The sequence below is a fragment of the Strongylocentrotus purpuratus genome, unplaced genomic scaffold (assembly GCF_000002235.5).
Source record: "Strongylocentrotus purpuratus isolate Spur 01 unplaced genomic scaffold, Spur_5.0 spur5_scaffold_9, whole genome shotgun sequence".
Taxonomy (NCBI): Eukaryota; Metazoa; Echinodermata; class Echinoidea; order Camarodonta; family Strongylocentrotidae; genus Strongylocentrotus; species Strongylocentrotus purpuratus.
Genome location: NW_022145615.1, coordinates 15,107,754 through 15,132,867, shown reverse-complemented (window position 1 = coordinate 15,132,867; position 25,114 = coordinate 15,107,754). Strand labels below are relative to the sequence as shown.

General features: G+C 36.1%; 1 protein-coding gene across 2 annotated transcripts; it reads left to right on the top strand.

Annotated features, from left to right (window-relative positions):
- Positions 1–2,832: 2,832 nt before the first annotated feature.
- On the top strand, positions 2,833–25,114 carry LOC577951 (dynein regulatory complex subunit 6). Of its 2 annotated transcripts, XM_011673777.2 has the most exons (21): positions 2,833–2,984; positions 7,015–7,150; positions 8,248–8,369; positions 8,818–8,914; positions 9,906–9,920; positions 11,615–11,682; positions 12,446–12,600; positions 13,209–13,318; positions 13,793–13,894; positions 14,526–14,621; positions 15,026–15,051; positions 15,500–15,609; positions 16,359–16,512; positions 17,055–17,184; positions 17,678–17,897; positions 18,810–18,972; positions 19,789–19,908; positions 20,484–20,610; positions 21,450–21,668; positions 22,207–22,370; positions 23,169–25,114. In XM_011673777.2, exons 2-21 carry the CDS (start codon positions 7,076–7,078, stop codon positions 23,524–23,526), a joined length of 2,631 nt encoding a protein of 876 aa, XP_011672079.2. In that variant the 5' UTR covers positions 2,833–2,984; positions 7,015–7,075; the 3' UTR covers positions 23,527–25,114. The 2 variants fall into 2 exon arrangements, with proteins under 2 accessions (XP_011672079.2, XP_783241.3); XM_778148.5 differs by lacking the exon at positions 9,906–9,920 and having other exon boundaries at positions 2,834–2,984.

Sequence of the window (25,114 nt, the reverse complement as noted above, 5' to 3'; positions counted from 1 at the left end):
ATCTAACACTTTTTGTGCACAATTTCACAGTTATAAGATGTTATCACCATCGAACAATAAAAAGGATATCTGTCTTTCTAAAAATATATATTTTCCAGTGGCGGATCCAGCAATTTCTTACGGGGGGGGGGGGCACAGAATCGCATGGGGGTGAAATACGATGGAGCGAAGCGACAGCGGCGAGGCGTCAGCGCCGAGGGAGCGGAGCTACGACCAAGCGGCTTGGGTATGGGAGGGTGTTCCGTACTCCGAACCCCCTCCCCGAGTAGGAAGCATTTGCAATTTTAGAACTATACATTAGGCGCATTTTCAGGCACTTCCTGGAGTAATATGACGTAAAATTGCTTTCTCCTACCCCCTCCAAGAGTAGGGATCTTTTGCAATTTGAGAACCACATATGGCGCATGTTCACCGGCACTTCCTGGAAAAAACGAGGCCTTCGGATTGGTTAGAAGTTAGAGAAAAGTGATCTGGCACGTCGCGAGACGTTGTAATATGTTTCGTTGCTGCACAATGCACGGAGGCGGTGGTCGGATACTTTATCAGTAGTACTTGCAAAAAAGATCTCGAGTGTATAAACTGTGTTGTTATCCCATTATTCTTTTAAAAGAAATGCAATTCCTCATGCTCTCGCACCTCTCTTTTATCGTTGTTTAATTCTCTTTCATTTTTTTTCTATCTCCTTTAAACTCACAAATATTCTCTCTTTCCCCCTTTTTTTCTATATCTCTTTATATTTGTTCTTCTTGTGCTTTTTTGTTGGGGGGGGGGGGGGGGGCTACACGCCTGGCAAGAGGGACCCCATATTTTGTGTGACGTAATTCTCAAATGAAAGTTGATTTTGAGTTTGCTTCTCGTTTATAGTTTGATGGAAAACTAAAAAGGCCTCCTCTCAAATTGGCCCAAAAGATATTTTTTCTTGTAAATAGCGATTAACTTTTTTTATAAAGAAAACGGGTTATTTTAGGGTAAAACGACAAAGAAGATTGATTTCTTGTCAAAATCAATTGCATGAATAAAAATAGATGCTTTGTGTCAATAAGATGAAAGATCTTTTCAAAATATTATTCTTTATTACAAGCACGTAGACTTATATGTTTTCATTTCAGAGTTATGGTGTGACACATTTAGGGATCTGTTATATATCAATTTCCTTCCAGACATTTTCATCACTCTGAGGGGGAAATGTCTGGTCAGAGGTCTACCAACATATTGATATGATATGATTGATATGATTGCAGCTGAAATCCAACTCTTTCAGAACATATTTCCGTGCAGCCTGCATCATTCATCCCTAATGTCCCAGCTTGCAGAAATGGGATAAATGAAATGAAACCCTACTGCTGTAAACATAGAAATTAAATATGAAAGATGAACAAAAATAATGATTATATATTATGCTTTTTATTTGCACCAGGGTCCACTAAGTGAAGATATCACAACAAACATTATGTCCCACACGTATAATTATGACGGGAGTGAGAGTGTTTGCATGCACGAGTAGAAATCTGTCAACATGGATAATATGCAAATTATATTATATGCCCAAGAGATTCACAATTATGTGAACAAATCACACGAAAAGATGCTCTTATGTGTTCATGGAAATTTCATGAAATTTGATATCCAAACACAATTTCTTTATACTGTTTTTACTAAAAAGATAAAGAATGAAATAGATATCAATATTTTGCATGTGCAGAGGATTTGTTTTTCCAACAGAAGAAAACTGGAAAAAACTTTGAATAAAGCAACTACTCGATCGTGGTATGTACTTGAAATAAAAAAAAGTTAAATCTTGTCCTCCGGCATGTCAGTAATTTTTTTGAGAGAACTCAATTCCTTTCCCCACTAGACATAGAAACAAACAGGCGCGGATCCAGGATTTCTTAGGGGAGGGGGCCCAACTTTTTTTTTTTTTGCTCCCTAAAATTTGAAAATCGCGCCGGCCGAAAAGACGCTCAGTGGGGGGGGGGGGGGGTACAGAGCACATTTTTTTTTTTGATCCTCAAAATTTTTTCAATTTGCACCCCCCCCCCCTTGAGCGCCAGGGGGGGGGGGGGGGGGCCCAACCCCAAAAAAAGGTAAAAATCACGTGATTTTACATGATTTTTTTCTCAAGGGGGGGGGGGGGGCCGGGCCCCCCGGGCCCCCCCCTGGATCCGCCACTGGAAACAAATACATGCCCACGGTATGGCGGCTTACTGCATCTGACATTAATATTTCATGGACCCACAAATAATAATGGTTAATTAGCAGTTTGCATCAAAATACTTTAAAAGTACATTAACCCACAATCAATCACTTCTAGATCGTTTAAATTGAAGAGGAAAAAAACACCTTTTTATATTATTATCCCCCTTTCTTTCTTTTCCCTTCTCATAATTCTCCTTTTCCCCCGTTCTTCCTTTTCCGCCTTTTTTCTCCTCTCTCTTTCCTTTCCCTCCTTTTCTTCCTCTCCCCTTTCTCTCCTTCCTCTTTTCTACTCTTTTCTCTCTTCCCTTTTCTTTCTTTTTCCCCTCCTCTTTCTTTTGGTTATTGCATTGAGACGTAGTTCAGATATATAAGACACGCGCATGCGTGGACTTTATTAAGTCATTCAATCCCGTAGGATACAATGTATATCATAACTTGTTATCGATAAACTTTGAAAACTTTGAATAGGTTTATTTATTTGCTAAATACTGTATTTTGATTTACCAAAGGCAAAGAGCCACTTTAGTCTTTCTAACAGTTGTTGAATTAAATTTATTTGGACGTGGGTCGTTGGTGCTAGTGCTGAGCGCAACGTATTTAGCTTTGTAATATTGTCGATGAACGCCTTGCTAACAGGCTAGTGGTAACTACGCGAAACAATTTATTATTTTGTGAGAAGCTGTTGAAGTTAATTTGTCATGATTATACTCTCATTGCATGCATAGCAATTGTCTTTTTAAAAGGATCGGACAAATCAGAGATAGAAACAGAAAAGAGGGAAATATAAAGTAAGTAAAAAACTTGAAAAGTGTTAGAATTATTGTAATAAAGATAAGCGAAGACGTACGATTAATCATCGCCGCGCCATCGAGGTCCCACTAAATACATGCATGACTGTACCGGTATACTCTGCTCCAGCGCTCCAGCTTTCCACTTTCCAGGGAGCTCCGCCGCCGACGAAGACGGCGGAGGTCCAGATCCTACACCGGTACCGGGCAACGATTCAAACAGCGGTATTACTATTGTTCCTATTTTGGGGTAGACAGAAATAACCGTCTGGTATATTAATAAAACTGACATTTGTACTTGTAGACATTCCCCATATTACACAGGCGGTATGACCGTAGGCCTAGTCTATAGACCTAGGCCAGGCTGTGTGTGAAGAAGATATCACGGCTAGGCCTAAGCAAATATTAACAGACTGCGACTACGAGTACGAGTGCAAATTATGATATTACCTCATTTCTGATGCATCAAATTTTTTGATAAATCAACTGTAAACCCCTGTGCATGAAGTTAGGTCTCGTTGTTTTTATGACTTTTTTAGATTCAGCGCGCTCACACGATCGGACATCGAATTTTTAGATCGCGATATCTCTGAAATCCTTCCACGATAATTTTTTTTAGTTGAACCAATCTGTAGCAAAAACTTTGCCGTCCACTTGGTAATAATTTAAATAAATAAATTTGTGTAGAATATGAAAAATCATATATCGAATAGACCTATCACATTTTGTAATGTGTTCTAAAATGTCCGCAAACTTTGGTCACCCCTTCATACAACTATCATCGCCGAGCTGATCTCGGGGCTACTATCATCCCGAGCCATAAGGCGAGGGATGATGGTAGCCCTGAGATCACAGAGGCGATGATAGTTTGTATCCATTGCCCGAGTAAATGAGGTTAATATTTCTTTTATATCCCACATCAGCAATGTCTATTTAGACCTAAACTGTCTAAAGTGAATTTTACATAATTAAAATCACTCATGATGATCGTTGAAGCCTAAAAAGGCTAAACAAAACGGGATCTAAAGGCAAAGTCAACAAAAATACTTACAATGATGTAAATCCATCATTCTCAGTAGGTCTAGTCTATAGACTAATCCAATATTATCCAAATGACAAATGTTTAGAAGCAAACAGCTAGTCTAGAGCTAGATCTAGTAAGAAACTAAGACGCAAGTGGTTTTAATTTGTTTTGCTTTTGTCACGCATTAATAATATGCATCGATTGCGCTTAATTCAGCGCATTTGTTTCATGTTTACGCGATTTTAGGTTCAAAGCACAACATGCATACATGTAATAAAGTTGATGCGCACGCATTTGACTTTTTAAACGCTTTAAATTAAGCGTCATTGACTTGTACTAGTTTAACACTGGCATTTCGTGTAACCTACTTAGCTAGGCCCATATGGGCAAATGGGGCAGCAGCAACAAATTGCGTTACAAAAGTACTATCTCAGGTAGATGGTACTTTGGCACATAATTAGCTCACGGCCATCAAGTGATGGGAAATTTATCATTGATCATATGACCTCGTTTAGACCAATTAGATTGCAAGATTCTTAGTATGCGGGATATAAAAGAATTTAGTCGTTAGGCCCTAGCTCCCACAAACATGACAAACTTGAGCCGAGGAGAAATGCATCATTTCTCCTCAATTGCAGTAATTTTCTAGATATCATGACTGTTTCGTAAAGTCAGTAAGAGTTCCTTTTGTACCCCCCCCCCCCCCCCCACGAAATTGAAAAATGAAATAAAAATTAAAAGGACTTACCAAGCTTTTGGCTGCTTCTCATGATCCACGGCAAGCATTCTGACCAACAGAAATCAAAATGGTGGCTTATGAATATTCAAATACGATATGAGGATGGATGACCTTAGTGCGTCGCGTCGAGGATAGTGCGCGCACAAACGTGAAGCAGACAACATGAGAACTCAAACGCGCCCGTCTATGAATGAGGTCAATGGGTGGAGACTCAAAAAATTTATCATGAATATTCATTACTTTGATTCAAGATGGCTGACGATAGTCACAGTCTGAGGACAGTCAAGTGGAAGAGATAATAACACTTTTTTAAAGAAGATTTCAAATGCAGAGGTCCAAGACACATGAATGTTATCGTGTTTGTTATCATTTAAAATGCCAATTGTAGTTGTTTGTGCCTGCGATTATGACAAAAAAGGATTAAACTTAGCGTTAGGGCAGTATCATCTTATCATATACCCATAGACTGTATCTTCCACATACGATGGCATAGGCGATCATTCAGTCTCTATATATACGGAGGTCTAGTGGAGCCAGACGTAGTCTTAGTGGAACAACCGACGATATAGAGAGACTGAAGCTTTTGGTCTAATTTTGGGGGAATCTAAAAAAGTAGTAGACTAATAACAATTTAGACTTACAATGTTTTTCAACTCCCCTAGGCATCCAGTCAACCACTTGTTGTAGGCCTAGACTAGGTCTACTTGAAATTATGATTTGAAGATGTCTTCAAATAGAAAGAGGGTGATTCCTTGGGCGCTAGTTCAGAAGCCTATCCAGAATTTGACCCGTATCAATTGAATTGAATGGAGATACCCACTAAAACATACCCAAAATGAAGTAAATATTCATCAAATGTTGAAATAAAGATCATGAGTTAAAAGTCGTTATGCTTATTACCTGTCTTGTGTCCATTTTCTTGTTATTTTTCGGAAAAACATTGATATTAGTATACACTTTTTCACAGGTTTCACAGCAAACCGCTGCACAATACAAGTGCATACCGATTGTGGGTTGCGGGCGGCCGGGCGCGCGCCTGTGTGAATTTATCTACCGTAATGTCTCAGATCCTCATTTGTGTTTATAACTTGCGATCGCGACGTTGCAGAGGTCAGGATTTGGGATTTAAATGGCGTCAGTGAAGTCACGCCCACCACTGGAGATTACAAAGAAGGAAAATGGGAAAAGAGTAAATATAGAATTGAGCAATCATGACATGAAAATTAGGTACAAAATGACAAGTTAATTAACACGCGAAAATGTTTACATTTTTCTGCCGAACATCCGAACCAGGCCTTTTTTTGCGAACTTCTGTTTGGTTTGGCTACAGCACTAATGCCCATTTATTCATGGGTTATTTTCATAATTTAACCAGTCATATTTATTAGATTTCCTTTTTAATTGCAGTTTTTGCATGGAAATGGTATACTTTGTTGAAAATATTACACTTGTTAATTTTAAGTTAATCTCACCCTCTACTCAGATTTTTCCTTACTTTCCTGCTGTTTTAAATTTGGTCTTCATAAATGAATGATCACAACAAGACATTGATCTACATTTGCCTCTCTCTACCCAGGTGTTAAATGGGTACCCGGTAGGATGCGAAAGCTAATGTGCTTAGATTAGCAAGTGTGCGCTTTAAAAAAAAACGACGCCTGGCTGGAATGCTCCCCAGGGAGTGGAGAATGTGCATACATTGTGTGCGGATAAGCCTGAATCTGATGACCGGGGTAATAATATATATATCTGTAAAGCACTTTGAGAGGGCCTTTGGTCCTGAAAAGCCCCATATAAGAACTAGCTATTATTATTATTCTGTAAAATAAAATGCAAAGGAAAGTCTTTTTTTTAATGTCGCTGCAAAAGTGCAGACCTGGTGCGAAAGTGCAGTAGCGCTTATAACTTCTCTTCATATTCATATTCATATATTCAAATTTATTGTCAAATGATTGGAAATTTAGTTCATTTGCATGTCAGTACAAGATTACAGATTATAAACATCAATAAGATATAGATGGATACAGAATAGAACGTTTGACTTGAACATATAGGTAACAAAAAATGCGATAGTTCAACATGCAGACTAAAAATTTGATTCATAATTCAGACTAAGTAGTTAAATTCATTTCATAATTCGAATTAAATTAAATTCACAATTCAGATTAAATACAATTAATGATTCTCATGTGCATTTGATAATGTTGATAATGTTTGAATACAATTTTGAGCAGTTTTAAAATGTGATTTTTTTTTCCTTTCCTATTCAGCAAAGACTTGGTTGGAAATGCATGATTGGATATCTATGTAGCATTCTTCCCAGCTATCAAGATGTCTAAAATGAAGACAATGAACCCACAGCTGAAGCAGTTCTTAAGGAGGAACAAAGTGCCTGATGTATATGAGGTATGAATGAATTTACATACATACTATGAATACCCGGAATTATTCTGCATTCGTTCTTGAATTTCGTATCTTGGACTTTGTATCTTGTAAATAAATAAAGTTGCCAACAAATTTTTTTCAGAACATTTGAACATATGTCATTCCCTCGTATGGTAGCATATCTTGGCAGGGCCAGTTTTCAATTCAATATATATATATATGTATGTCAGAAGTTTTGGCTGAGGTATACAGTTGAATATTGTGGCTGAATAATATCATACCTGAAAAATTAACAAGTAAGCATATAATACCTAAAACGATTACTGCACTGCATTTTGTACCTCTGACATATTCACCAGGCACCAAATATTGTACCCTCAATTTAAGTTCCCTAGCTGACTTTAAGCCAATTAGTTTTTGAGGCCTTGATTAGTAGGCATGTGATGTTCCTAGGCAGTTGATTATATTGCTGCTCACAATTATTAGTTCACATTTAATGTGACATGTTTATTACACATAATTTTGGATTAGCCTAGCCTGACCAGACTTGCTGGCGCTCAAATTATTCATCAGTAAGTATTTTTCCTTAAAGTTTGCTTACTAAAGTAAAACAGTTAGATATCAAGAAGACTGAGTCTATTGACTTAGTATCGTAAGTAAAATACCGACATAATTCACTGGGGTCAACTTGGACTTAGCAAAATATTTAGGCCAAGTTTTGAGTGTTTCTGTGTTCTTCATCTAAATAAGTAAAACAAATCTTTAAAAGGAACAACAACAGATTTAGTGAACAAACACTCATTAAAAGTGTGTACTTTTCCTGCCAAAATGGAATGGTATGGAGCTAGCTGTTAGGAGAAATGAACATACATCAGTCATATAGACTTTTAGCAGACGTGGTGATAGTAAAGCACTGGGCACTTAAAACATTCCTGCATTTGATTGGTTTTAAAAATCCCTTTTTTTATAAAGTTTTTTTTAAATTTCATTATTATTATTATTATCATTTTTTTTTAGGGGGGGGGGGGTACAGAACATCCTCAGTGAATGTCATTTAATTTTATGATTGTATGTAATATAGCACTCATGTTTCAGAATTTTTCTTTTTTATTAACCAGGCTCTTTTGACTGGCCTAGCTGTGGTATGTCCAGATGACCCATTTGAATACCTCATTGGAAATCTCACCGAGCTTCTTAGACAGAGAGAAGAAGATGTTCATGGACTTGAGTCTCTCAAGTGGTATGTACATGTATCAGGTAGTGACCGTAGCATGGACCCTCCCAGCCATTGTGGGGGTACTGGCATCATAGGAGGGGAGGGGAGAGGAGGAGGGGGAGGGATGTTGATGAAGAAGATTATCAACTAGGAGGCGCTTTGGGAATGTCTTATCGTCTCCTTTTCACCTTTCCTTTCTTCTCTTCTTTTCTTTTTCTCTCTTTCTCACTCTGAATTTCCTGCTGATTCAGGGGCATGTGCTCTCTTTACTCCCCTGGTAGCTACGCCAAAGTTGCCACACATCTTGATTGGCAGAAAAGAGGGTTTTAGTTTGCTTTGGTTGTTGTTGTAACACAAAGACTTTGTAAGTATAACATACAAAATTATATTTTATGTTGTGTAAGAATTCTGGATATTCTGTACAATAGCTATTGGGTCCTCAAACTCCACTAAAGTTTATTTTTTGTTGTAGGGATTCCCTGGTGCCAGATGATATGAAACCTAAGAAGAAGATATTTGGAGCAGCATACCTCGATAATATATACCTACTGGACGAAGAGAACTTGCATGTGAGTACCGGTATATTGGTTTTTATTTACCATATCAGGGAAGTTATGTGTATATTGCTATTGTCTGGTGGACTTTTCCAATTTATATTGCTTTTATCATCTTTTTCAATCCTTTGAATGCAGTGCTAACTCAACCCAGTGAATAGTCGGTATTGTACAGCAAATAAAGATGCCACACCAGTCCACCAACTGACGTTAATTGTCATGCTTTTGTAGAATTTTACATATTGAAAATTCTCATCTTTACAGCTTTCATATTTTACACATTCTTATTATAAAACCCTGAAAAATTTCAACAGTTCAAAATTTAATTTATATGCAAAAGTTAACAAATACCTTTACTTATTAATAATTCAAGCTCTCTTGGCTATCAAACTCAGGCTTATTATTTAGACCAATAAGTTTAGACACCCTGCCGAGTTAGCCCAGATCCCAGTGCTATCTTTCCAAACTAGTGTGTACAAAAAATTTCTTAACTTAAGTTTTTAATAAGGTATATGTTATATAGATCTCTCCTTTTACTTGACTGAATCTTTGTGTTGCCTGGACTTGTTTTTCTTTCATGACAATGCTTTATCTCATGTAATGCTGCAAGCCTGTCCATTTCTGTAAATTCTTTCTTTTAATGAAGCTTTCCTTGCAAGCCTTGTCCAAGAAGTCCAAAGGCTCAATAACAGCCTTGTTTTATGTCATGAATTTTCTTATATGTGTATGTATAATGTCAGTCATATCACCAAGAGTTTCGCTGACTATTGAGCTTTGTGATTTATATCTTTAACTTGGTTTATTAAGACTTTCTCTATTGGTATTACATGTAGGTAGGGGTATTGCTCTTAAAATAAACATGATTTTACCTTTTACTAACCATTTTACTTAGGAATGATTTTTTGTGTAGTTTACATCTCATACTCATGCATTTTAGGCATTCATACAGTAATTATGCAATTGTGATATTAATGTATTATTTATTCATTGCATTCTACATTGCTAGCCTTGGGAATGGATGGTGAGTTTGATGAGAGTGTTGTCATGTGTTGAGTGCCACAATTGCTTTGCTTTAGCAACAATTTTTATTTTGCTTTTCTTGTTATGCTTTTAAAGTTGAAAATTTTTGTGTGAATTTGTATATGTGTATTTTTATTTTTTGCATCCCATTTTCCAAAAAGTATTATTATTATTAGTATAATTTTTTTTGGTTTTTTTGTATATAATATTTGTTTGTTGTTGAACACATTTGGTGCATTTTTGGGAGGGATTTGAATCAATATTGTGATTTAAGGGGGGAAATGTTGCTTATGCACTTTTTAAGCTGCGTTTACATACAAACACAATTATATTCATACATGGCTATATAAAGAGTATACAAAGTAGTCACTGAAAGTGCATCAATTATACAGTGGCTACCGGGCTCACAATCAATTGGGCAAAAAGAATTTCCATTTTCGGTTTAATAAAATTTGTAGTGGACTTTAAAAGATTATTATTATTATTATTATTCTACCATTCCTATTTTGGGGGCAAAAAAAATTGTTGTTGTTGTTTTGTTGCCGAAAACCCACGCGGGGAAGGACTTTCATTTAACTGCGAGGTGCAGTCGAAGGCGCCCATTGTGCTTGTGAACTTGTCACAAATAATAGTAACAATATCGTTTTTAGAAGAATGTGTAAGGTTATTAATGTAAATTTAAAAAAGTAGAGTACCTAGGATAGGTAAGGCTTTGGAATGATCACAATGATAATACATTGACTCAGTCTCGTTGCACATAGAAATTGGTAGATGGGTATACATTCTGAGGGATCCTACTGCCAATAAATTTTAAATTGTTTTTGCTTCATTTGCACCCACACGTTGAATAGCACCTTTAACATCTGATGCAGTTTTGATGACCTATTGACTAACCATATCAAATATGTTGTGTTTGAATATAAATTCATGTTGTGGTGTGTCATTGGAGCGTACTACATATATTTGTATGTATGAAATAAGACAGTTCAATTTAATTCTATTTGTTTAAAAAAATTATATTGTCACATTTCAAAATAAAATACACTGAATATAAAACAGGCATAAATTTTCAACTTTTAACAATATTTTTGATTCCATCTGGCATTAGTGAATCAACTTAATATTACCATTGTCTGTATTGTCTTTATACTGGGAGATCTTTATACTGATTATAGATTTTAAAAGGCTCTTAAAAAAATTAATTTGGAGGAATAATATGGTATAGCAATCTGTCAGAATAAGCATGACATTGCAACTTTTAGAAGCTTTATTGGATGGATGTATTCCGATTGCATACAAATAAAAAATGATTCATTAATGCATAAAGTACAACAAAATCAATCAAATAATTGATCATGATGAAGCTGCATAAATAGAGTGAAACCTTCCTATAAAGACCCCCCAAAGAAGACAAGAAATAGTCTTTACAGCTAGAAAGTCTTTGTGTACAGGTTTCTTTAGTAAATGTTTCAATATAAAACACTGTTCAAGGGAAAATAAAATGGTGGTCTTTCAATACAGGTGGTCGTTAAAGCAGGTTTGACTGTATACTGGTAGTTTGAGTTTCCATAGTCCTGCAGAATAAAGCGTGGACAATTTACCTTTCACCATTATCACACCTGTAGAATACTATAAAAACATTTCAATTCAAGTGAATTTAAAGCTATGTTGTAAATCCACATTTGATGCTTTTAGCCACATCCAGAGTTGTACCAGAAGGCGTACCAGTGTTATAACAACAGATTGGTCACCATGACATTCAAGTAAGTACAAGTATCATTTATGTGCAGGATTAGGAATGATTGTCCCGTAGTCTATTACTTCATTTAAATCAGACCTTGGGTCTAAGATCTTCTTTAATAAAGGAAAATTTAGATCTCAGTCTAATTTTATTTCTTAAACCCAATTTTTGTCCCATTTTTTCAATAGTTTAAATTTTAGTAGAATATACGGGCCCTTATGTTTAATAATAATTTCATCATGGGACAAAAAGGTCTACATGTACTTTGAGTAACTAAATTTTTAAAAAAATTAAGTCATAGAATAGTTTTCCTTGTCTAAAAATCATGCGCGGAATATTCAGCAAGATTAATGGGAATTTGTTTAATAATAATAATAATAACATTTAGCTTTTATATGGCGCTTATTAATACAATGTCTCTAAGCGCTTTACAAATATACTATTACCCCGGTCATTGGATTCAGTGCTCACCCGCACACACTGTGTGCACAATCTCTACCCCCTGGGGAGCATTCCAGCCTGGTGTTACTTAATTGTTTGTGGTTCTAAAACTTCTTAACAATTTGTTCTTATACTTCTTACACAATGAACCTGTCAGAATAGCTTCTATACCGGTAGACAGTTTCTTTCTGAATCCACTTCTACTACTGTTAACTCAATACATAGTTATTGGTATCTCAGGAAGTCAAATAAATACACAAGAAAATGAATTGACTTATCTTGTTGTAAACATTTGAATTTGGTGTCAATTAATTGATAGATTTGTTTTCCATATGTTCTTATAGCGCCTGGTTCAGGTATCACCTTCGGAAGAAGGCAAAGCGTGAATGGCTAGCACGCAGGATGAAGGAAGCTGCTGATTATTTCTTCTTGAGAAAGCAGCGTGTCCACTTCAAGATCTGGTCTGACTGGCATAGATTTAGAATGCAGAGGCAAGAGAGTGAGTAGTAATAATATTAATAATAATAATAATGAATTATGATAATGGTGGTTTCTTCTAAATTAGCACACTTGTCCATAAGGCTATGATGCTCCTTGCACTCTAATATTATTACCCTGGTCATAGCTGAGTGGCCAAGTATCGAGTGCTCTATTTCGGGTACCTATTCTCACCCGGGTTGAGAGTGGCAAATGTGGATTAGTGTCTTGTCAAATGATGTTAATTGTGCTGGGCTAACATTGGAACCCTCAACCTTTGGATTGAGAGTGAAGTGAATGAACCACTTTATCACTGTACCAAGTTTGAGAAAATTCTGACAAAAATGACGAATATGAGAAAGTCAGTGTAGTCTATCTTATATTTAACTCTTTCCAATATATTCATGAACATGTTTCTGTACGTTTTCACAAGAAATCAAATGTGTGGAGTTGAATTAATAAAGTGATTTATTGAGGTATTTACATGTATGTCTATTAATTTTAGCTTATTCATTTCAGTAGTGAAAATAATAGAGGAAATATTTGTTCTATGTCATTTTTATTGTAAAGAAGGAAAGCTGATTTTATTCCAAAATCAATGATTTGTCTGTCTTACATTTTGTCTTACAGGGGCCTTTGATATCATCCAGCGTGCATATAATATTTCTTTGTCTCGGCTCGTGTTTGAAGCTTGGCACAATGTCATGCAAGAATCTAGACGTACTAAAGAATACTTTGAGGTATGACTAAATGGTTCACTTGTTTTTTTTAATCTATTCTTTTAGACTATTCCTTGTACTTTTCCATTCCGTTCTCCTTTCTTTCCCTCATATTTTGTTGTTTCTTTCACTTACATACATGTTTGCTATGATTTGCCAGCTCTTCTTCTTCTCTTTTTTTCAGTCTACTTCTTCGTCAATATCTTTCGTTCGAGTCCTTGTAGCTCATATAATAAAATAGTAAAATGATTTGACATATATGTGTTTATGATTGCTATTTCTTATTTTGATAATTTACAACTTTCTATTGCTATATTTCTCTCAAGGATCATCAGGACAATTATCGTCCAGGGGGTAATAGTCCTAGAACCCTCACAAGGTACTATTTATTGTCTGTTGCACTGTAAACGCATATACATTAGTTAGTCATTCAGTGGGATAAAAGAAAAATGTAACTGATATAATTTTTCCAATTCTTTGATGATTATTCCACAGAGGTTAGAGAGGGGTGAATTGGATGGAGAAGAGGATATGTTAGGTCCTAGAGGAGAAGCTAGAGATGACATCTCATTGTTACCAAGAAGAGTAGCCATAAAGGTAAGCAGCATTCACAGTTAGCATGTTTCTACAGGATTTTAAATTAGGGTGACTAAGCGCAATGAGCCTAGTATATAGTATACAATTTTTGGCCATTTATTGCATCCCAAAAGGAAAATATCTTGATATGGCCTTTGACTTTATAGTTAATTCTGATATGTGACTTACTTGATCAAATGGTCATTTAAAGATATTTTCTATCTTTGGGTGAAATAAATGGGTGAAAAAAAGACATGAGACACATTTATGGAATTGCCCAATATCGTTACTTTGAGCTACCTGCTGGGTATAACACATAATTTCCAGGTATATGTACTTCTGTAGAAACAAACCATAATCTGAAACGGAAAGTTTTAGCTTTCTCCATTGGTGGATTTTTCCAGAAATGTTCGCAGTCTCAGCTCTGTAGAAACATCTCAGTGAACATTACCTTTTAAGGTCATGTGACCACAACCTCTTCCCCCCCCCCCAAAAAAAAAGTACTATGTGTTCCATTCTGATGATATCCCATTGACTCAAATGTAGACTAATGTCTTGCTAAAGGATAATATAGTATTGCGACTGAGATAAAAGAAGATTGTTGAATAGATGAAAATGATGGATGAGTAATTATAATATTTGTTTCCATCAGATCTTTGGCTACCTTGATCTTGTGGACATTAGTAGATGCTCGAGGGTGTGTCGTTCATGGAAGATGATCACAAGCAATAGCTCCCTCTGGAGTTGGGTGAGTGTGCAAGGTTTGCTTTTAGGATCTGTGTTGTGTAGATATATTGAAAATAGAACACAATTGTGCCAGTTTCAGGTACTCTAATTATTCACATCTTTGATAATGTTGTCTTCAATATAAAGGGTATTATAACAAAATAATTGAAAATCACGTAGGCTATAGTTTTGTCATGTGTTGGTCTGTTTTGGTCAAGTACCTACAAAATATGTGATTTACACATGGGCGCCATAATGTAAGTCTGGACCCTCACAATGTTGGAGGTTTTTACATAGGTTTGTACATACAGACAGACTGTAAACAGATCACTCTGGACCCCCTTCCAAAAAGTAAGCGTGGAGCCCTGCTTAACTTCTTTGAAAGATAAGTGATTATTTTAAAATTTATTTATATTTCTTTTTCAGGTGGACCTGTCAAAGGCAAAGAATGTGTAAGTTAATTTATTTCATTTTTTATTTTTATTTAATCGAAGGACCCGATTAAGCCAGCGATACCATGAATATAGCAGTGTAAATCATAAGCTTTAAATAGTATGAATATACTGATAACCAGGGGTTATTGCCATTCAATTCTAGGACTGACATATATATTTTTTTCCTTCACAACCATTTTGTGGGAGTACCGTGGTGTTATAAATACATTTTACTTGCCTCTTTTATTCTCTCCATCTCTTGTAATCAACCTGATTGTATTATGTAATTTCATATTGTAATTTTACTGTAAATGCAATATTATATTTATTATTATTATTATTTTTATTGTCATTATTATTATTAATATCTTCATCATCATCATCATCATTGGTAATAATATTATCATCATTGTCAACATTTTTACTATTATTATTCCAATTCAATTTTCATTTTCTCTCTTTATAGTGTGACTGACAATGTACTGACTAGTCTACTGCAGCACTACAGACCCTATGTTCTTCATCTCAATATCAAAGGATGCAGTATGCTCACCAAACCCAGCTTCAAAGCTGTTGGTAAGCTCGTTCATTCATTTATTTTTATTTTCAGATAAACAAAAAATATACAGTGCAATACATACAAAAAAAGAGGTTCACACCAAAAATTGTAGCTATCATAGCTAAACAAATATGCTGGAAATATTAAATGCATCGTTCTCCTTTAAACATCTCTCTCTCTCTTTCTCTCTCTCTCTCTCTCTCTTTCTCTCTCTCTCTCTCTTCTGCTCTGTTTCCCTTCCCCTCTCTTGGTCTGGCCCTCTCATTCTCTTGCTCTGTCTCTGCATCTCTATTCTACTCTTTCACACCTCTCCCTCTCTCTGTCTCCCTCTACCTCTCTTGCTTTGTCTCCCTCTTCTTTTCTCTTGCTCTGTCTCCCTCTGTCTCTGCCTCTCTCTTTTTCTACTCTCAAACCCTCTCCCTTTCCCGCCTCTGGTTCTCCCTCTTTTATGTCTATGGATGGTCCTTAATTTTCTTTAGCTCTTCCCTTTGCCCTTTGTATTCTTATTTCACCCTACCATGTTTCCTTACTGTCCTGCCTCCTTTCAAGTGCCTCCATTCTGATTTCTCTTTTATCCCCCTGTCCAGCTCATGTATTTTTTACATGACTATACCCTGTCTCCCTCTCTCCTTCTCTATATCTATCTACTGTCATATGTCTCTCTCTTTTCGTCTCTCCATACAAGATCCTTAAAAAACCTCCAGACCACCTCATTTTGTCTTCAGTGACGTACGTATTCATATCTTGTTTCTATTTGTTTTTGTAGGCCAGTGTCGTAACTTGCAGGATTTGAACATGTCAGAATGTCCTGGACTGAATGATGATACTATGAAGTATGTTGCTGAAGGTTGCTCAGTCTTACTCTATCTCAATATCTCCTTCACTAACATCACAGATGCCACCCTCAGATTACTAGCCAGGTACGTGTTCTAATCAATAATGTTAGGGGTCTACTTAATACTTGAAATTAAGTTTGCAGTAATCAAACTTGGATGAAGTGTGAATGAGCATACAAAGATGAACTGATTCGATTTTGGACAGAAAAAGTCAAAGGACATCAAGGGTGGAGGCATAATTGTTGACTGTGCACAGTTGAATAACTCTTATTATTGTTATCACTGCTCAGAGATAGACTGAACAAATTGGTGTAATAATGGGATTTGAGCAATTGCATGATGAACTTCTTTACCAGAAAACTGTTAATAAAAGAATCAATTAAATGTACTGTAATCCAAAAGAGGTGTATCACAAGTAAAGGAAATATGTTTTCTTTATATGTGTTTTGAATGCTGTTTTATATGATTGTATGTTTGATGTAAACTTGCATTTTTAGTCTTTAGACTTTTTGACAAGTCTTGAATATAAAACCTCATTTGAATCTTGAATCTTGAAATGTAGTTAGACTGCATTTGTATCAAGTTTAAAACTCTTTGCGATGATGACTTTGTTACTGTTTGTGTAGATGTTGCAGCAACCTTCAGTACCTGAGCCTAGCATACTGCAAGCGTTTCAGTGACAAGGGTCTTCAGTATCTAGGAACGGGGAGAGGAGGAAGGAGATTGGTCCATCTTGACCTTTCAGGGTGTCCTCAGGTAGGTCAACTTCAAGGTTAAAGCAAAGACCAAGATGTCATTGAACTTAATGTTTTGGACATGGAAAGTGAAAGCAGTTTTAGATATGGTAGCTTGTAAAATTTCTTCTCTAAATATGTCACTATTATAAAAACTGCATGCCCTAGTACATAGATCCATATCTATGAAAATTGAAAAAGTGTTAATTTCTGGCAGATTTGTCTGTAGAATGTGCCATGGTACAAAAACCATTCGCCCGATAGGGCTAAAACTTGAAATTTAAGCTGTAAAAGTGTTAATTACCGCATATACCAATAGATCATTTGGAGAGTGATGGTTTTACCTATTGGGTGATACTGTATAACATGGAATGTCCCATAAGTGATATCACCATATACCTAACAATGAATTCAAGTGAACCAATGATTTTCAGGATTGATGACTTACAGGACATTGTGTCATATGATTGATCTTAAAATGAAAATTGTTGCATAATCCATCTTTCATCTATCAGATAACGGTCAATGGCTACAAGAATATATCTGGTGGATGCCCCAAGCTTCAGCATCTCATCATCAATGATTGCTACACACTCAGAGATGACATGATCGTTGCCGTGGCAGCCAACTGTCATAATATCCGATGTATCTCCTTCCTGTACACACCCAACATCACAGATGTTGCTCTCAAAGCACTGGCTGTTCATCGCAAGCTACAGCAGATCAGAATAGAAGGTAGGTCAAAGGTTATAAGGTCACAATCTCACTCTTTTTTTTTTATATGATGTTTTGCAGCTCAGGTGACAAATCAAGGTTGGATAGACAAACAAGGGCGTCATCTGACACAAGATGAAGTTCGTTGATGCCTCCTAAGAACCTTAACAGCGCACACTCATTGATGATGTGCAATATAAGGTCTAGTCGGGGTGACCATTGTTTCATGTCACACTCTCACTGTATTTCTACTTATGAAAGATTGACTGCAATACGTACTTGCTTTGACTGGAATTTTTAAAAGTTGGCGGTGGTGAAAAAATATGACAATTTATGAGAGAGTAAGGCTCGATATTTACATATATTTCAGCTTTTGATTTATGCTAAGACATGCAACTAGTAAGTGCTTATGGTTACACCAACCAGGGGTCTATTGCTGTAAGTCATAACCGAAGGACTTTGTAATTGCATGAGGGCACCAATAAGGCACTGACTTGGTTCCAAATCTAGGACCTCAGTTCTAATTCCTTGGCCACAGAGCTATTGTGTCTCCTCAATATATTCTTAAATTGCTTAATATACATGCACGTGTACCGAAGGTAGTAGAAGAGGATAATGATCGACTTTTCACAATGACTATTGTGCATTACATCAGGACTGCATTACTTTTCAAGAAAAACTTCAAAGGAGTTAAATCCAATGACTTAAACTCATTGTCCTTACAAATCTCAGGGAACTGCTTGATACCAAATACTTCTATGAAGTATTTCTAAATGATGATGATGATAATAAATTATTAGTTGATCAATGTAATTGATTAATATATATATATATATATATATATATATATATATATAGTACTCTCAGAAATAAAAGGAAAAAAAATTGTATATGAAACTATTGATTTCAAGCTCACCTTTTATCACATTTCAGGGAACTGCAAAATAACAGATGCCTCCTTCAAACTACTGGGTAGATACTGCGTTGATCTGAGACATATCTATGTGAGTGATTGCCCAAGGATTACTGATGCAGCTCTCAAATCTCTTGCCACATGCAGAAACATCAACGTACTCAATGTGGCAGACTGTATCAGGTATGCTTCGATCTCCATGTTTTCTTTTTGATGTGCTAAGTATTGTTCATATCTAGTAAACTACCCCTCTCGACCCCCCCCCCCCCCAAAAAAAAAAAAAAAAAAAAAAAAAAATTGGCACTGCAAAATGAAAACCATTTGAATGGCTGGTAGAGTGTGGAAAAATATGCACATCAGAGGCACATGTGAGTGTTAACTCATTTGTTTCTTATAAAATACAGAAGCGCAATTTTATTTTGCCAAGGACATTTTTTGAGACAGAGTACGGTATGTGAATTACAGGCCTTTATTATCATCAAATATATTGGTTTCATAGGATTATCTCATAATATTACAATTGTGGTATGTAATTCAGTTGTTGTAAGAATAGGCATGTACATGCAGCCAGCCTCAAGTACATATAGGTCAAATGTTCAATATTATATTCATGTATGAAGGTATTTAAATCATAGGTAAAGTATATGTATGGGTTCCTTGTGTGAGCTAGTGCTGTGTGCATATAGGAAAAGAACACATCAAAACATCTTAAAAAATTGAAATCAAATATGAAATTTGGAGTAAGGTTAACTCTAGAGGTATTTATATTTATGATTCTTCTCACAGTTCAAGGCTTTCTACGTCAAATAATTGGCATATATTTGTGGGCTTATGGCTGTAGGCTGTAGCACACAATGACTTCTTTGTTGCGAATACTGTTTTGTAGGTTTTTATCAGGAAATAAAAATATGGCTCATAACTTCTTCCTTCATCATTATAACTCCCATTGAGAGAATAAACATAACATTAAATGTCTTGTGTTCTTTTTTCAACTTTTAGGATTAGTGATAATGGTGTGCGGAATCTTGTTGAAGGACCTTCTGGTCCTAAGCTGAGAGAGATGAACCTGACTAACTGTGTCAGAGTCACTGATGTATCTATCATGAAGATCACACAGAAGTAAGTATGCCCTCAGGCTTCAATCTATTGAGATCGAGTAGTCAATTAATTATCACCTACTCTTGCGATGAAACAACTATCATCTCAGAGGTGATCTTGGGGTTTTAGCCCCTGAGATCACCAAAGATATAAAAGTTTGTCCACCTGCCAGTGTAAAGGTTTTTGTGCTGTATGGCACATTGCAAAGGCATGTCTGCCAACTGTGGAATCATGCATGTTCATGCTAATATAAATGTAAAATCAAGTTATTTAAGCAAGAAGATAATAACACATTGAAAACAAAAGCATGTGAAATTTAAAAGATATTTTTGTTATGTTTAGAAAATGGGCAATTTGGATTTGTGTTTAAATATCCAGTGTTTTAAACGTGCCCTCACTGTATAAGCTGACGCATTTTATCTCTTTTTTTCTCTCTGGCATCCCAGATAGGCCATCGCTCTAGCATACAAAGTTGCCTTTAAACGCAAATCCAAAATACACGATCCTGATTGGTTGAAAATCAAGTTGAATTTAATTCTTTTGAGTTATGTTGAAGGTGTTTTAATTTGCTTTAATATTGATTGTAATTTGTACAGGTGCTATAGTCTAGTGTATGGCTCATTCTGCTTCAGTGAGCACATCACTGATGCTGGAGCTGAGATGTTAGGAAACATGCCTGCTCTATCATCACTTGATATCTCAGGATGTAATATCACAGACACAGTAAGTCAACATATCCTTGTGTGGCTGGCTGGCAGAAGGGCTTTATAGTGTGTTAAGCTGAAGGTTGTTAGTATTAAAAAATGCCTATAACTTCAAAAATATGTGCTCATATGACAAAGCTACTCATATTGGGTAGTACGTACCATCTATTTTCACTTCTTTTTTAGTTGGTAGAGTGAAAAATCCTGTCATGTTTTTAAAGATGGTATAACATATAGAGCAGTCCTTAGAAGCAGAAATCTGCTGTATGCCAAACACCTGTCTACCAGCTATACAATAATACCTCTACTTATTACTTTATATCATTCCTTCAAAATGTGGCTGTAATTCTAAAACAAATCCTAAATTTACCCTTGAATGTAAGCATAACTTGCTTGACAGAACAAGTGATTTTCATTTTGTTATTTAATTGTGTTATATAAAGATAAGAGAAATGATATAGAGAAATAATAACCTGTCTGTTTACAATTCAGATGTTTATATGAAATATGGATTATGTGAGTAAAAAAAGTTTGACCATCATGTACATTCATTCACTGTCCCTGTATCTGTTTATCTATTTATATGCTTCTGCTTGGCATGCAACCTATTTCATATCTTTTAAAAAGTATGTACTGTACACTGTATGCAGAGGCCAAAGTAATTTAAGGAACACTCGCATAAAAGTTTAGTTCATAGTAGCAACTGAACATGAATATCTGTAGTTGCCCAGTTTAGAAAAGATGATTCTGAATGATCCCACACTCAAGTTACTTACATTAAGTGACCTGCCCTTAACTTGCCCTTCAAAGGTTGTTAGTAAAGTTCCTTGATGTCTATATGATTGATTGACTCCATAGGGGCTTGGTGCTTTGGGTAACTGCTATCATCTTCGTGATGTGGTCCTGTCGGAGTGTCATCAGATCACTGATCTTGGTATCCAGAAGTTTGCCCAGCAGTGTAGAGATCTTGACCGACTAGACATCTCTCATTGTCTGCAGCTGACCGATCAGGCCATCAAGAATCTAGCCTTCTGCTGTCGCAAGCTCTCCTTCCTCAACATTGCCGGCTGTAGTCAGGTAGGTACAGCTAGGGCAGGCATAGAATGTTAGAATTATTACAAAGAGGGGGGGGGGGGGATTAGAGAGAGAGGGACTATTTAACTGATAAAATCTGGTCATTTACTCCATAGACATTTGCAAAAGGCTTTGTTATGTCAATGATGTAGGGTTACTTTAGGACTTATGTTGCAATTGAGTTTAGGTTAGGTTAAGGGTTTAGATATAGTTTCAGTCAACACTGTAACTTTATCTAACCCTAAACCTCACCTAAACTCAATCGCAACAGAAGGCCATGGGTCCAGAGTTTAGGAATTTTGGTCAGTGTTAGATGTCCATGAAGCAATTTTCACAGGAGCATATTTTTGTTGTTAGTCTTGGTATAATGGCATAGGAGTTGACGCTAATTAATGAATGCCCAGTTTCTAAGATTATTCATTTCAAATGTGTAGAAATACATGTAACTTTAAAAATGATGAAATCTTTTATATCACTGAGCTCTTGTTCTATATGTTATCATGACATAATGAACCCCTCTTACTTTTCCTTTTGACTTCAGTTGAGTGATATGAGTATCCGGTATATATCGGGGGTGTGTCACTACCTCCAGTCATTGAACTTCTCTGGCTGTATCAAGGTCAGTGATGATTCCATGCGCTTCCTACGTAAGGGACTCAAGAGGCTGAGGAACCTTAATATGCTCTACTGTCATCTCATCACAAAGTAAGTTCATTCGTGACAGATATATTGGTCAAGAAAATTAGGTGTGGTAGAGAGAGAGAAAATGGCAAAGTAGAGAAGACCCTCCCATCTGAAAAGCAGGAACCAAAAATAAAAGGAGTAGTACATAAGTCATTGTTTAGGTCTTTAACACTTGAACTTTCACTGACCTGTTCCCCTTATTTTTCTGTTAATTCCGTTTTTATATAGCGCTCAATACATCGATCCAACGATGTGCCTTAACGATATATTAATACCCCAGTCATCGGATTCAGGCTTACCCGTACACAATGTGTGCACATTTTCCACTCCCTGGGGAGCTCCTGGGGAGCATTCCAGCCAGTGGCCATTTTACAAGCGCACACTTGCTCGTCCTATTCTGTTTCTATTATAAGCAACGTAATATTAGGGTGAACTTCCCCTTTATTGTTTGACTTCTAGGAATACTATAAAGAGTTGACATGATGGTCTGCCCTTTCAAGAAGAAAAAAAGTATGGGACTTCAAAGTAGATGCTCGTAATCAAAGAATATTTGACATCTTCAATCATAGTTCTTAACTTCACATAAGTCATCTGTTAGCCAAGACATATTTTTCTGCATAGTATCATACATGTATCTTTTAATTGATATACTAGTGAATAAGAGATATGTTGACACAGAATTATGAGAATACATGAACAAAATGACTTATCCTTACAGTGCAGAAGAACTGTAGTAATGTATTGATGTACTTCACTTTTGACAATGTTATTTACTACATTTTTGTGTTGTGTGTTTCCATCACTCCACCGTTACCACAGGCCAACCATCGTCAAGCTATCAGCCAAGATCGAGAAGGTCGTTTGGAGTGATGACCCCATCCCTAATCACTTTGGACCTGGCTTTGACTACCTCAATGCCCTCTCACTCTGCAAGGCTGCCATGGAGAAGGAGAAAGAGGAGAATGAGGACAAGGCTAAGAGAGAACAAGAGAAGAATGAGGAAAAGAAGGAAGAGAAAGGTGATGGAGAGAGCAAGGGGGAATCTTCGGCAGAGCCCAAGTCAAGCGAGACCCTGGATTTATTGATGACCTCATCATCACAGGAGGAGAGAGAGCCACAAGAGATGAAGAGAGCCACTGTCCTCATGCAACAAAATGATATATCACCTGACAGCTAACTGGGTTTCAGTGCTCTAAACTCTATGACTATCCTCCGTCCTCGTGTCGCAAAATGATGAAACACGGGACTACTAGCTGCGTCTCATTGTTCTGTCAAATATTATCTTCCGTCCTTGCGTTACGAAATGATGTTGCACCTGACAGCTGGCCGAGTGTCGTTGTATACTCTATGACTATCTTCTGTCCTCATGTCTACATGTACCGATATGTACCCATATCAGTGTACATAAATATAAACAAACCTGATTTAGTGTTTCAGAGGAGCAGAATCACTGGCTACCTTAGTAATACAAAAAAGAGAAACCCTGAAAATTGCACATAATGATTGTACAGATCTAATTGAAGCAATTATATTGAACTAAGACATTGGACCATCCAGCATTTGATAAAGAGTTTTTCTTTTTTATATTTGCTGATTATTCATAAGTAAAATAATTGTCCTCTCTTGATATACATGTATATCTTCCAACCAAGTACATGTAGATGCAATATGAAATGGAAGCTGCAAAATCATTAATGATTTACATTTCTACAATGCTGAATACCAGTAACCTTTTAATGATTTGATACTCATACATATATGTACAATTAAAATAATTATGTCTGATGACTTCTGGCACTTTATCTACGGTATATTGATGTTGACACTCTTGTGAAGTTCCAATATACATTAATAGAAGGATTGCATGAAATTGCATGGAATAAATTTCTGGCAATAAAAGACCTATTTACAGCATAAAAGTTGAAATTGCACTTATAATGAGACTTATGAATTGCTATACAGTCTGATCTGTTCTTTTGTATGGAGAAGGACCATGGACGTTCATAAAGAATACAAAAGAAATATTGCATCATTTGAAAATTTGGTGTACAGTAGAATGATGAGCATATCATGGAAAGATGTGAAAAAATACTGCATATGGAAGGGCTTAAACAAAATATCCTAAAATGCAAAATACATTGGCCACAGTAAAATACATCAGAGTCTCTTGAGAGATTTATTGGAAGGAATAGGAGCAGTTACCAGACCAAGAGGGAAACCAAGAACTAACTCGGAGGGGAACATTGAGACATGGAGGGGAATGACACTGTAAGAGTGTACTATAATGGCAGAGAACAGATATGTGGTAAAATGTTGCAATCAGCCTCCGAAATGGGAAAAGATATCTTGATAGATAGACTATTCCATTTGTATACCAATTCATTATTTAATTTGAATTTTGCTGGTCAGTGATGCTACTAGTACATGTATTTGAATGAGTATCTGCAAGTCTATGTATTCATTTGCACATTCATATACATTTATTCAGAAGTGTTCCCACATAGCTGTGTGTGGTGAATATACATGTAGATATTACATTCTATTTTTCATTTTTCATGTATATATTATAATTTGTACCTGTTTGATACTGTAAATAGGTTGACAGTGTATGTATTAATTGATGTAAAAATGTATATACAAATGTATCAGCAATAATGTTTTTATTAAAAACCTATTTGGAAGTTGTAAATGTACAAGAAAGATCATGTGTGACTTGCTGATTCTTTATATTTGTTTTTTATTTTAAAATAGTGATGTGGTACACA

Bases quoted from the DNA above. Each gene is read 5' to 3' on its own strand.
- LOC577951 (XM_011673777.2), top strand. From the start codon at position 7,076: ATGTCTAAAATGAAGACAATGAACCCACAGCTGAAGCAGTTCTTAAGG. The intron at 13,319-13,792 runs GTATGACTAAAT...ATTATTCCACAG, and splicing joins GTACTAAAGAATACTTTGAG to AGGTTAGAGAGGGGTGAATT. The intron at 13,895-14,525 runs GTAAGCAGCATT...TGTTTCCATCAG, and splicing joins CAAGAAGAGTAGCCATAAAG to ATCTTTGGCTACCTTGATCT.